Source organism: Schistocerca serialis, chromosome 5 (assembly GCF_023864345.2).
Source record: "Schistocerca serialis cubense isolate TAMUIC-IGC-003099 chromosome 5, iqSchSeri2.2, whole genome shotgun sequence".
NCBI classification, from domain to species: Eukaryota; Metazoa; Arthropoda; class Insecta; order Orthoptera; family Acrididae; genus Schistocerca; species Schistocerca serialis.
In genome coordinates this window covers 266,639,116-266,654,440 of record NC_064642.1, presented here as the reverse complement: position 1 = coordinate 266,654,440, position 15,325 = coordinate 266,639,116, and the positions used below count along the sequence as shown (strand labels likewise).

The 15,325-nt window shown below is 38.8% G+C and overlaps 1 protein-coding gene across 1 annotated transcript in view; it reads right to left on the bottom strand.

The window, feature by feature from the left end:
• Positions 1-15,325, bottom strand: part of LOC126481298 (uncharacterized) — a 238,280-nt gene that overhangs the window by 29,700 nt on the left and 193,255 nt on the right. Inside the window, exon 5 of the mRNA XM_050104947.1 lies at positions 10,188-10,448. Within this exon, the coding sequence (XP_049960904.1) occupies positions 10,188-10,448 (261 nt within the window). The remainder of the gene's footprint in view (positions 1-10,187; positions 10,449-15,325) is intronic.

Here is a 15,325-nt window from a genome sequence, read left to right as displayed (position 1 = left end):
TGTGCGAAGATGTGCTAGCCGTGCACCAAGGCATGTTTAGCCTTCATACTGTCCATTTGCATGAACTGCCACAGGCAGACAGTGTTTGTTGCTAATGAGGATCACCCTGTGGCTAAACATACCTTGGTGCACGGCCAGCACATCTTGGCACAGTGTTACACCGTCCGGGCTATCTGGATACTTCCCGCTGACACCAACCTATCAGAACTCCGAAGATGGGAACTTGCCCTTCAATATATTCTCTCTTCCCGTTACCCACCAGGCCTCAACCTCCGCTAATTACAAGTTGCTGCCGCTCGTACCTCACCTGTCATTCAACAACATCTTTGCCTCTGTACTTCTGCCTCGACTGACATCTCTGCCCAACCTCTTTGCATTTACATATGTCTGCTTGTGTCTGTGTATGTGTGGATGGATATGTGTGTGTGTGCGAGTGTATACCTGTCCTTTTTTCCCCCAAAGGTAAGTCTTTCCGCTCCCGGGATTGGAATGACTCCTTACCCTCTCCCTTAAAACCCACATCCTTTCGTCTTTCCCTCTCCTTCCTTCCTTCCTGATGAAGAAACCTTGGGTTGTGAAAGCTTGAAATTTCTGTGTTTGTTTGTGTGTTTTTTATTGTGTCTATTTACCAGCACTTTCCTGTTTGGTAAGTCACGGCATCTTTGTTTTTTTATATATATTTTTCCCACATGGAATTTTTCCCTCTCATATATATATATATATATATATATATATATATATATATATATATATAATAGAGGGAAACATTCACGTAGGAAAAATATATCAAAAAACAAAGATGATGTGACTTACCAAATTAAAGTGCTGGCAGGTCGACAGACATACAAACAAACACAAACATACACACAAAATTCAAGCTTTCGCAACAAACTGTTGCCTCATCAGGAAAGAGGGAAGGAGAGGGAAAGACGAAAGGATGTGGGTTTTACGGGAGAGGGTAAGGAGTCATTCCAATCCCGGGAGCGGAAAGACTTACCTTAGGGGGAAAAAAAGGACGGGTATACACTCGCACACACACACATATCCATCCACACATATACAGATACAAGCAGACATATATATATATATATATATATATATATATATATCAGTCTCTGGCAGCTGAAGCCAGACTATGTGGAACAGAGGGCTGTGTAGTGCTGGAATGGGAACAGGGAAGGTGCTACATGGGTAAAGAGATTGTCTAATAAAGGTTGAGGCCAGGAGGGTTATGGGAATGTAGGATATATTGCAGGGAGAGTTCCCACCTGTTCAATTCATAAAAGCTGATGTTCGTGGGAAGTTTCCAGATGGCACAGGCTGTGAATCAGTAACTGAAATTAAGAATGTCATGTTGGGCCATATGCTCAGCAACAGCTGTTTTTTGGCCACTGTTTGTTGGTGGCCATTCAAGTGGACAGACAGCTTGTTGGTTGACATGCCCACATATAATGCAGCCCGGTGGTTGCAGCTTAGCTTGTAGATCACATGACTGGTTTCACAGGTAGCCCGGCCATTGATGGGATAGGTGATACTTGTGACCAGACTGGATTAGGTGATGGTGGGAGGATGTATGGGACAGGTCTTGCAACTAGATCTATTACAGGGATCTGAGCCATGAGGCAAAGGATTGGGAGCAGAGATAGTGTAGAGACGGATGAGGATATTGTGTAGGTTTGGTGGGCAGCCTCGTTGGCTGAAAGCTTATTGTGTGACAGTCTTTTTGTTGTGCCTATCTACAACTCAGCATCTCTGCTATATGGTGAGTAGCAACTATCCTTTCCATAATATTGTTACATTCCATCCTGGTATTTCCACTGTTTCAAATGTACCCTGGCTTTAATTTCATTTGGTGCATTTGTTATGAAGGAACTCATTGCCATTCTTTTTGCATCCATTCTTTTTGCTTCTTTTAGAACTTTAGTTAAAATCTTTTCATAATTCTTAAAAAAGGTACCAAATTCTGGAAGTGTGGTGTGCTATCTAGATATTTCATGAAGTAGTCTTATTTTCTTCACTGACATTTACATCCCTGTTGTGATCCATTTTATTTTCAAATCCCTTTTTGTGACTGCATTTTTATGAAGTGGAAGGCAAAGTTCAAAATAACAGCTAAATCTGTTTAAGAATTTGTTGAAATTATCATTTGTGTTTTTACATTCATAGATATCCTCCCAAGTTTTTTTACTCAGACAGTGAAGGAAATGTTGTATGTTCTGGTCATTATACTTCATAGATGCAGTTGTTAGGCATTAGGTTGAACCAAACTGTTTTTCTACTCTTACATTAATATCTTGGGCTGTGTGGTCCCCAAAACTTTTATTGAAGGATTATGTTGAATATTTCAAAGATACATTTATAAATATTTGATTAAGGTTTGTGGCCAAGGTTTTCGGATGTGTTGGTGTTTTTATAGCAGCCTTTGAATTGAAAGAAGCTAAGAGGTTCGGCAAAACAGATTTTTGCTTGGACTCACTCGCAAAGTGAATATTGAAATCACCGTATATAACTACTTTTCTATTTCTGTATGTAGTCTTGTGTAAAATATTTTCAATGGTCTTTAACAAGATGTTAATATCACCAGATGGTGCCCTGTATGGGCAAATTACATCTATTTTTTCATTAGTGATTGCAGTTCCAGTTACCTCAATAACTTTCTCTATGGATAATTTTTCTGAGTAAGGTATCTGTTTAAAATTTATACCATTCTTAACATAAATGCAACTCCCACAATGTGTACACAATTTCCTACAAAAATATCTACCCAATACAAAATTTGGAAGGGATAACATATGAAATTTCTCTTTGTCAAGCCAATTTTCAGTAAAACATAATACAGAAGTGTTTTTCATGTCATTTTCTAACAAAATATGAAATTCGTTTAGTTTTTTGCATAGCAATTGTACATTTTGATGAAATACTGTCATGTCTGGACGTAAATCTGAGTTTTGAAACTTACAGTCCTTAGTAATTATATTTATATCCGTATTTCAGTCTGGAAAATATTTTTTATCTTCAGTTGTCACTTGCAGACAGCTTGTGGGGAAAGTAATGGATCAAGAGTATCTTTCTTCATGTTATGACTCAATCTTTGAAGCACTCAACTTCTGGTGTTGTTTGGGGCACTGTTTCTGCACATCTACATCTACATTTATACTCCGCAAGCCACCCAACAGTATATGGCAGAGGGCACTTTATATGTCACTGTCATTACTTCCCTTTCCTGTTACAATCGCGTATGGTTCGCGGGAAGAACGACTACTGGAAAGCCTCCATGTGCACTCGAATCTCTCTAATTTTACATTTGTGACCTCCTCAGGAGGTATAAGTAGGGGGAAGCAATATATTCAATACCTCATCCAGAAACGCACCCTCTCGAAACCTGGACAGCAAGCTACACCACGATACAGAGCGCCTCTCTTGCAGAGTCTGCCACTTGAGTTTGCTAAACATCTCCGTAATGCTGTCACGCTTACCATATAACCCTGTGACGAAACGTGCTACTGTTCTTTGGATCTTCTCTATCTCCTCTGTCAACCCGACCTGGTATGGATCCCACACTGATGAGCAATACTCAAGTACAGGTCAAACAAGTGTTTTGTAAGCCACCTCCTTTGTTGATGGACTACATTTTCTAAGGACTCTCCCAATGAATCTCAACCTGGCACCCGTCTTACCAACAATTAATTTTATATGATCATTCCACTTAAAATCGTTCGGTACGCATACTCCCAGAAATTTTACAGAAGTAACTGCTACCAGTGTTTGTTCCACTATCATGTAATCACACAATAAAGGATCCTTCTTTCTATGTATTTGCAATACATTACATTTGTCTATGTTAAAGGTCAGTTGCCACTCCCTGCACCAAGTGCCTATCCGCTGCAGATCTTCCTGCATTTTGATGCAATTTTCTAATGCTGCAACTTTTCTGTATACTACAGCATCATCCGTGAAAAGGTGCATGGAACTTCTTACCCTCCCGACCTGGTACAGAAGCAAATAACCAGAGCCACATCCTCATCTCCTCAAACCCGGAACCTTCCACAGAAGAACCCCAAAAGTGCCCCACTTGTGACGGGATACTTTCCGGGACTGGATCAGATTCTGAATGTGGCTCTCCAGCAGGGATACGACTTCCTCAAATCCTGCCCTGAAATGAGATCCATCCTTCATGAAATCCTCCCCACTCCACCAAGAGTGTCTTTCCGCCGTCCACCTAACCTTCGCAACCTCTTAGTTCATCCCTATGAAATCCCCAAACCACCTTCCCTACCCTCTGGCTCCTACCCCTGTAACCGCCCCCGGTGTAAAACCTGTCCCATGCACCCTCCCACCACCACCTATTCCAGTCCTGTAACCCGGAAGGTGTACACGATCAAAGGCAGAGCCACGTGTGAAAGCACCCACGTGATTTACCAACTGACCTGCCTACACTGTGAAGCGTTCTATGTGGGAATGACCAGCAACAAACTGTCCATTCGCATGAATGGACACAGGCAGACAGTGTTTGTTGGTAATGAGGATCACCCTGTGGCTAAACATGCCTTGGTGCACGGCCAGCACATCTTGGCACAGTGTTACACCGTCCGGGTTATCTGGATACTTCCCACTAACACCAACCTGTCAGAACTCCGGAGATGGGAACTTGCCCTTCAGCATATCCTTTCTTCTCGCTATCCGCCAGGCCTCAATCTCCGCAAATTTCTAATTTCAATTTGCCGCCGCTCATACCTCACCTGTCTTTCAACTTCATCTTTGCCTCTGTACATCTGCCCCGACTGACATCTCTGCCCAAACTCTTTGCCTTTACAAATGTCTGCTTGTGTCTGTGTATGTGTGGATGGATATGTGTGTGTGTGCGAGTGTATACCTGTCCTTTTTTCCCCCTAAGGTAAGTCTTTCCGCTCCCGGGATTGGAATGACTCCTTACCCTCTCCCTTAAAACCCATATCCTTTTGTCTTTCCTTCTCCTTCCCTCTTTCCTGACGAGGCAACCATTGGTTGCGAAAGCTAGAATTTTGTGTGTATGTTTGTGTTTGTTTGTGTGTCTATCGACCTGCCAGCGCTTTTGTTTGGTAAGTTTCATCATCTTTCTTTTTAGATATATCTATTAGGTCATTTATATATATATATTGTGAAAAGCATTGGTCCCATAACACTCCAGTGTGGCATGCCAGAGGTTATTTTAACGTCTGTAGACGTCTCTCCATTGAGAACAACATGCTGTGTTCTGTTTGCTAAAAACTCTTCAATCCAGCCACACAGCTGGTCTGATATTCCGTAGATTCTTACTTTGTTTATCAGGCGACAGTGCGGAACTGTATCGAATGCCTTCCGGAAGTCAAGGAAAATGGCATCACTTGGTGTAGTTGGTACAACGGATCAACAGCATTACAAGAAAGTTCTGGAAAAGATCTCCTGCCTCCGTTGGAGTGATGGTTTCCTGGTGATGATTTTTTTCATGCACAATGGAACCTCGTATCATAGCACCAAGTCAATCACACAATTCTTGGCTGAAAATTGTGTAAAAACGTTATCATAGGCTGTGAATAGCACAGTAGACAGTCTGTGGGTACTTATGAAGCAAACATTAAAGAAAATCACATTACAACAAATGTGAAACTCATTATCTTACAGAAATATGGCACTCTGATACAGAAATCAAGAATATTTGCCCAGCTGTAGTAGGAAGGACACCAACCCGAACTGCAGTGCTGATAAAGCCAAAATTCATGTACAAAACTATTAATGCAACATTTAACTGTAAAAAAGAGTATGTAACACAAAACTGATCTTTTTAACAAATATTCTGCTTGAGTCAAATAATACTCATTCCTCTATACCTTTTCAGGAAACCAAGATGACTTCAATAAAAGCAGATCCATTGACTGCAACTTGTGTTTTTTAATGTAGGCTTAATCACAGAGGGTGACAATTGCCATTGCGTGGAACACTTGTAGATAAGCTTTTGAGGCTACTGATCACAGCATCTGGTTGAGTAAACTGAAATGTTTAAGCATTAAGGGACCAAAATATGTGTGATCAAGCTTGTATCTAGAGAACAGAAAACATGTCATTGAACTTACATAGCAAGATAGGATGGTACCAATGAAGTATGAAAGTGGTTGCCACAGGATTAAGTAATAAAAAAATGGCTCTTCTCCGCCTCAACCACAGTCACTATTTCTGCAACTTGTTCACATTCCCTTCATAGTCCTTAGTTGGCAGAAACTGGATCCTGGCCGGGCAGACTCTCCTACTGTATTAAAGCAAAGCCCCAGTTCTATCAATGGATGACTGAACTAAATCTGAAGGAGGTGACAAAAGTTCAGTAAGTTCCTAAAGGAGGAATATTAATAACTGAAAGAAGGGACTCAAGGCACTGAAACTTTAAAGAACCTATATGTGAAGAAATCCCAATAATGAAAAGAGATTGAAGAAGATGCAGTCCTCCAGGCAAATATATTTCACTCAATGGTTTCCAACTTCTGCCAACAAATAAAGCTGTTTATTAATAATAGCTGTGTACTCCACTGTTAAATCTTTACATTTTTAATGCCATATTTTTTCAGAAGTATAATGTACATTGATAAAAATGTCTGAAAATCAGAAAAAAATTTTAGAAAAATTGTTAAAAATAGGACATGTAATTTAAATTGACTGAATGAATCAAATATCAATGTATCACTATTATTATTACTAAGTCAAAATCATTCACTGGCCATGGCCACACAGACTGTGTCACATCTTACTGATTATATATGAAAACCACTACTAAAACTAAGATAACAGACAAGAAGCATTACACAACACTGAAGTTATAAACAATGGTTATAAACAACCATTTACAGATGTTTAATGTTTCCAGTTTGTGGCTTCACATGTGATGGTATCATGAAGATCACTCTACAGTTCCACTTATAGAGAAAAATTCATTTACAGACTATAGTGTCTGTTGTTTGAGCACACACAACAGTCTAACTCTGAACATCCTCAGTGGAAATATTCAAACACCTGGTAGTGGGTAGTCGAACATCAAGCGCTGCTGTGGGAAAACTGTCCAGTGTCTTACTTAGCAAGAGGTTAGAATATCAATGTCGACCTTATTTTGTGTGTTGTAGTTATGAATCTCCAGTCTCTTGTGGAAGGATCCTTGATTTTCTTTTATATAGCCAAGAGAATTGTGAACATACTGGCTAAATGTTATCATTATTTTTAACTGCTTGAAAATGGGTCTACAATGGTCAAAATTTTTAGTGGAAGATATTGTTCTTACAAGCTTCTTTTGTAGGAACTATATGTTTTTACTTTCAGCAGAGTGTCCCCACAGCAGCAGTCTATATGTGATGTGGCCGTGAAACAGTGTATCACACATTGTGATTAAGTACTGATCTGTTATCACATATCTGAGCTTCTTGAGGAGGTAAATTGCCCTTGAGAGCTTAGAACATACATGTGCAGTGTGTTCACTCCACATCAGCTTATTATCAATTGTCTTTCGCCAATTGTCAATTGGTCTTTCCTTCTCATCCTATCCATTAAGTTTCCCCTGATCCAGGGTTCTGGGCAACTTTTGCAACTCTACCCCTTTTCCCAAACCTCTTCAGTTCCTTTCCCTTCACCCATCTTCCTTCCCCTTCAACCATTCTGCAAGAAGAAGCAGACATTGGCTCTGAAAGCTTGCATAAGTGAAACATTTTTTTATATGTGTGTTCTCCTGCTGCCATTTAGTGAGTAATTTTTTTTATCTATCCAATTACATTTTACTATCAGCTGTGATTCCCAGGAGCTTGACACTATCAACGTTTGCTATGGATTCACAGTCACCAAGGCAGCATAATATTTTCTGGGTTATATCTTCATTTAATTCCAGTTTATTTGCTTTGGACCACTTTTTGTCTACTTCAGAGAAAATTTCAGCATCCTTTAGTGCCTCAGCTGAATTTATAACCTTAGTCATTAATGTTGTATCGTCTGCAAAGAGCAGGGTATGACCATCACAACTTAAGTTGTTGACAAATATTAAAAAGCGCAGAGAGCCGAATACAGAGCCCTATGGTATCCCATGTTCGAGTGCCATTTCATGAGACATCACTCCCTTGATACAAACACTCTGCTACCTGTCTCATAGGCAAGATGACAGAGTCTCAAAAAGACACCCTTTACATTATAAGATTTATTTTTCTGACAATATCTTATGACAGATGTAATCAAATTCCTTGCCTAGATCACAAAGAATTAATACCATGCAGTTCTTTTATTACAGTTTCAATCACTTTTGCTAGTATAGGTGTTATAGAAGCTGACCTAGAATTGATGGACTGTTGGAATCACACTGGTCCTGTCTTTCCCAATTTTAAGAAGTCTGGAAAAGTACCCACCTCAAGGCATTGGTTAATGACAGCAGCCAAAGGTTCAGCAATACCAGATACAGTATCCTTCAGAACAGCACCTGACATGCCATATATATCTGTGCTAGCAGAGTGTTTACTACTTTTTGCAATTTTTACTTTGTCCTCTGGAAGCACTTTCCTCCACCTGGTCAAGGTACAACAATTGCTTCTGCCTGTAATATCAATTTCTAAATCTGGCATTTGAGCTACATTATTCTCAATAACATTAATAAACTGTTTGTTAAAATCATCAGGGCTCCAAGACTTTATTGGGGCAAAGGGGGTTAACCAGTTCCCAGTCCGCTTTGGATGGGTTGAGATCTTCAGATATGAACTTAACATTACATACCGTCTTGGCTGCTCTACTTCTTCCTGTAGATTCTTTTAGCTTTTACATAATATGAGTGAAACACATCTTTGGCCCTGGCATCTGTTGCTGTTTTAACTGGGTCATTTAGCAGCAAACCAACACACTTTATGTTTTCCAGCTTGGGAAGAGACCATGATTTGTCTATCCCTATTTTTTTTCTATTTTGTTGTTTATCTACAGGATTATTTATCAAAGCTCAGGGCAGTGAGGTCCAACTGCAGGAAATAGCGATCTCTGTTGGGATGTGTAATGAGGGTATGGAGGAGGCATGGGTGCCTCAATGCCTGGAGATGGCAGTGGCTGCCATGTGTGTGTGTGTGTCTGTGTGTGTGTGTGTGTGTGTGTGTGTGTGTGTGTGTGTGTGCGTGTGTGTGTGTGTTTGAGTGAGTTGTTTGTTTATGAATGTATGCAGGTTTTTCTAAATCTAATGAAGGACTTTGTTCAATAGCTTAATCTACTTTTAAATGTGTCTCTCTGACACTCAATGCCTCCTCTGTGTGGTGGGTAGGAATCCATTCAAACCCACATTGCTGTTATTCCATCCCAGATTTTCCACTGTTTAAATAATCTGGAATGAATGATGAATATAACAATCCGATTAGCTACTTGTTTGTAACCAAAGACTTCAATGGAGTATATTTTACAAACAGTTGTAAAACTCTTGAAATCTGGAAGGGTCATATTCAAGAACTATATGGCAGAAAGAACACACCATAAGTAAATTGAAAATTTTGTTTGATTAATGATTGAATAAATCATGTACAGTTACCAATTTTTAATTTCATAACACAAAATAGGAAGTCTTCATAAAATATCACAAAATTTTGTATCATCTTTGTTTCCATGTGGAAACACTGTTAATTCAAGGGCAACTGTTGTCAAAAAAAACTTACAATTACTTAATGTGAGCAAGATACCAGAACTGACTTTTTTATTTAACTAATGATCACATGTAACACTAGTGTGTCTGAGTCAATGTGAAACTGAGAAATCAAACTGTCTTTCCCAGTTTCTTTATGTGACACTCTCCCCTCCACCTCCCCAATTCCCCCCAATCAATACAACACTGCTGTTCATGCACTCAGATAAAATTTGCAATGAATTGATTTCAAACACCATGCAGCTATGAAAATTTAGGTTTAATCTGATATCTAAAAGCTATTTAAGGTGAAAAACCAGATGATTCATTTAATAAGACCATGGTCGGTTCCTTCCTTTTCCCCTGCCAAACTGAAGTAGTACTCCATTTCCAATGCCAATGAAACATTAAAATACAACTTTCCTTCCTTTTATTTCTGTTCCAGCAGTATTCCTCTTCAAACATTGGGTTCTAAATAACTGAACTCAATATCATATAGTGAAGGTAAGGCACAAAATAATACATCTCTTGATTTTGCTATTTGCAACATAATAAAACTTACATCATAGCCTGAAAGATTTGCAGAAGTTGATGGGACTTGCCACCCAAGCAGCAAGCTGTCAGCTCCTATTTTTCGCACAATCTTGAAATCACCTGGGCAAGTACATGTTGTAATAGGTACTTGTAGAGATAATGGTGCTGTGGCTACACATGCACGTTCTTCTTTTGCAGGAGGAAGAGACAAAGCCATTGATGTGGGCTTGGAATCCCCAGAGCATGAACATGGACCAGTAGGCCCAGGAGTGAGTTGTGGAAACTGTGCCTATTAAACAGAATAAACAACATGTTTAGTAAATTTAATTGCATTGACTTGAAATTAACACATTAAGAAATTTTATGAACACACATTTGTAATGATATACACACTGCATTACAAATTGTTATGTAGAATTTTTCTGTACATCAGAATCCACTGCGTTAGCTATTGAATATCTTTTTTATTTCTGTAATTCTCTGTTTTTTTTTTTTTCTCTCCCCCAAATTAAACTGCATCCATTTCTACAACTAACACTGGAGTTACTGTCAGTGCATATTGAAGAGTATGATTATTTTCAAAACCACACATGCACTCAACTCTTTCACTACCATGAATGCATTTAGATGCAGCATTGTATTTTCCCACAGGTGCTGTGGTTGTCTTAACACTCATCAGTTAAGGTTGTTTAGTTGCAATATTACGGATACTGTTTTCTCATTATTCTGTTCTACACAACATTGCAGCACTGTGAAGAAAATGACATATCATTACATTTACAAAGAGAAAGAAATCCTAGAAGCAGTTGGAATGACAGTTAAAACTGATCTTTTGTATCAAATCATAAATTGTAGTGAATCTTCTACAGAATCTCAAAGTAACAATCTTGGACCATACACTTCAGCATGCACAGCACATCACACTATTCCTCCTTCTGTGCCAGCAGTTTACGAGTTCTTCAGAGTCTAAAATAGATGCTAAAATCCTTGGGAATTGAGCATGCTTCGGCAACATATTTTATTGACAAAACATATTTACCAATTTTCAGAAGTATTTTATGATGTAACTTCCATATGAAAATATCATGTAGGTAGTTGTCATATTTGGTGATATTTGACTTATTGATGTTTATAGTAAATTAAACCAATCAATTACACTCAGACATCAAGGCAAATATGCAGGACTCAGCAAATTCTTGGTTGCACAAGCAGAGAGATACAGGATTTGACAAACTTTATTGTTTCACAAATTGTTTTCTTCTCATAGTTGAAGCCAAAAGTTATGTTGGCTCAGAGATGTGCTTTTGAACTTTCAATTTTCTATGAAAGTATGGTCCAACTGTCTGTTACGTTATTATTGAGAATGCTTCACATCTCTGTCAACTCTACCAGTACTGGAGGGGACAGATCATTCAAAACTACGACAAGTTTGTGAGCAATGCCATACCGAATTTTATTTTCGGTAAACACTCTTAAGTGAAAAAGGACATTTTGATATTTTCTGTTACACAATTTTTTCATTGAAATGAAGTATTTTTTAAGGTTAACAACTGGTATTCAAGAGCTGACATAATTTTCTGATTTCACAACCACAGAACCATAAAATTTGGTAGGATATGTATGAAAGAATGCATCATATCAAAACTACAGAAGAAACCAAATCCAAAAGATAACCTTTTATGTCAACTGATATGCCTCTTGTGAGTAAAGCTGCACAACATAAGAGAAGCATGCATGTTGAATACCTACAGCATCACAGATAGGATTAAGATGAAAAAGATTGACAGAAAGCCTAGTAAAAAAAGAAAATCTAGATATTGCAAGAAAATATCTGTCAAGAGCAACACAAGAAAACCAGTGATTTTGACTGTCTGTAGCATTACAGAAACACTTGAGATGGAAAATATGGATATACTGCACGGCATGACAATCAAGCTAAGAAATGCAAGATAATCATGGACATTGACATCTGCAGCATCAAAGATATATCTGAGATGGAAAATCAGAAAGGAGAAATGATGAAAACAAGAAATTGCAATTTATTGATTAAATCTTGAGTATAGGTAAATAGCTCTCTATGACATGCCACGATCTCAGAGTGTCTAGGACTGTAAAATGATACAGAAAGTTCATTTTTTACTTTCTGGTGCCATCTGCTTTTATTACTCAGTCTACCCATTGGATATTAATGGCAGAGTTTCTTCTACTTCTCTTAAGCGTTCCAATACACTCACGTTCAGAAAAAACAGAATGACTTAAATGACTAAAGGTAGGACATTCATATTCACAGGACATACACATTAGTATGTCCTACACAAATGATTAGCATTTCAGTCACCTTAGTTCAGCATGTATCCTGCTGACTAGTAGCCAAAGGGTCCGCCATTGTCTCTAAAATGTTCCACGCATGCTGGCATTGACACATATAGGGTGTGAATGATGTCCTATGGTATAAACATCCATGCTACAGTCACCTGGTTTCAAAGTTCATGTTTTATGGTCAGCATTGGATCACAGCACTGCACCTGTCATTTCGCCATCACCCATACTATTTCAATTGGCGACAAGTCTGGTGATCTGTCAGGCCAGGCAAAAGGCTGACATCCTATCACATTTAGCAACATGCAGTCACGCACTGACTTGCTGAAAAATGGCATCTAGAGTGTTGTGCAAAAAAGGTATGCCTGTGGGTCAGAGGATGTCATTCACCTAGGCCACACTGTTCACAGTACCCTGTACAAGCACCAACTGTGATTTGTGGTTGTACTCATGCCATAAGGCCTTGAGTTGGCACTGCATACCTTGTGTGAATGCTATCACTGTGATGCCGCTCTCCCTGCCTGTGGTGAAGCAAAATGCGACCATCGTTTTCAAACAAACAGAACCTGAATTCATTCGAAAACTCCTATCTGGTGCCAGTCCATACACCACCGCTGTCTAGCATGTTTCTGCACATTCGTCAAAAGGTAGGCAGAAAAATGGACAATGCACAAGTAATCTGTACCATAATAAATGGCAATGCACTGTCACCCCTGGCAGTGTATGATCTATTACACTGTTCCACTGGAGCCAAGGAGGGCGCAGATCTGTCCAGCAGTTCCATTAGAATGAGTTGTCAATCTTCTCGGGGAGTGATGTGGGTGGGCAACATGACCCATCTCGTCATGTTCTACAGCCTTCTGTGAGCCATTCTGCACACACATGTTGCATTGCCAAAACACTTGGTCTTACATGAGCAGCAATTTCCCAGATGAATGCATCACATTCTCTCATACCAATAATGCACCCTCTTTCAAAACTCACTGATTTGACAGTACGGTTAGCACATACATCTGCAAGGCATCCTGAATATCTGCTCAAGTCACACTGATCCATTTCCTTCGATGTATTGCGATAATGAGAGCCACAGGCACATTTTACTGGTGGATGGTGTTGTGCCAGGATTATCGATGTTGATCAAACCTGTGAGCCACCGTCGTTCAAATACTAATCATTTCTGCAGGACATACTAATGTACAAGTCCTGTGGATGCAAACGGACTCTCTAGTTGTTCAAGGCGCTCTGTTTTTTCTGAACAGGAGTGTAAAAACTTTTGTAACAGAAGAGAGAAAAGCTATTCTGATGATACGACTCATTTACATTTTATTGAAGTAAATTTTTCAAATATGTTTGAAAGGAAATATGTCAAGAAATGTGCTAATGCATAGGTTCACAGTACTCTCAAATCAGAATGTACGCCAAGAAACCAGGTATGAACACAGCCCACCGTAATGCCTTTACTCTATTGGTAACTTGTGTCAGTTATCATCAACTGTACAGGAAAAATGACAAAAATGCTTGCCTCTTTTATGAACCTAGTGGTGTCAGACACTATCTATTTGAGTGAGTCTCCCATAATCACCACATCATCGGCAAAGGCCAAGATTGTGTCAGTTCCAATCATATCCATCTCCCTGTCATTACCAATTTCATGTCATGCCTTTTCCAATGCTATGTTGAATAGCACTGGGGACAAAGGATCTCCTTGTCTCAAACCATGTTGGACAGCGAAAGGCTCTGACATTTTGTTTCCAAACCATACTTGGCAGCTTGTATCTGTGTAACATGCTTCAGTCACTTTGATTTATTTGCTTATGATGTTTAACTCCTGCATTATCCTCCATACTACCATCCGATTAATACTGTCATAGGCCTATCAGAAATCTATAAATATGATGAGTGATTCTCTATCAAATTCATAGTACTTTTCCATTAGCTGTCATAGCATAAAGATGTGATCTATGGTTGAGCAATCTGCCATGAATCCATATTGATATGATCCTATGATCTCCTCTGCTCCTGTAGAGCAGGTTACAGGCAACTACGTGACAGGTTAGTTAAGACTTTATAACCTATGTCAAGCAGCAAGATTCCTCGATAATTTTCTACTTTTATGGCATCTCCTTTTTTAAGAAATTGGCATAAAGTTGCTCCTTGGGCAGCATGCAGCAGATGCAGTTCAACGGGAGAAATCCCTACATCATGGCAGATGCTCCTTAGATATACCAATGTCATACTGAGGCATACTGTGGCATGAACATGCAAGAGAACAATGTACAAGGAGAACAAATGAATGAAAGTAATGTAAAACTGTTAGTATGAGCTTAGCTACTGATCAAACTAGATGTTTGTACTCACTTTTACATCGTACAAGTTTGTTGCAATTCAAAAATACAGGAATCGTTTAATTTATTGAGGATCAGAAGATATATAAACAATAGATCATTATGACAAAAAGGTACTCTTACTACACAAAATGTTGAAAATCAAAGCTGTAATAATCAGAGAAATAAAATAAAAGGAGAAGACTTTGTTGGATATTACACAGTTGTTGGTTTCAAAAATTCAGAGAGGAGAAGAGATTTCCTGAAAAGCAAACACTGATCATTTTAACTTTGACTTTAATGCTCAGAATCACCTTTTTCAATATCCCAAAGTTTGCCAGAATTTATCTCATTTTTCCAACTTGGTCATTATCCAAGATAAGTTGGAGAAAGTACTATTTTTTTTACCTATATTGGAAGAGTCCCTCTCAGTATTCTGAGAGTAAGTCCAAATAATGATTATGATGTTCAGTGATTCTCTTGTAGCATTTTGTATTATTTTTTCGAATTTCTTTGATGCTAA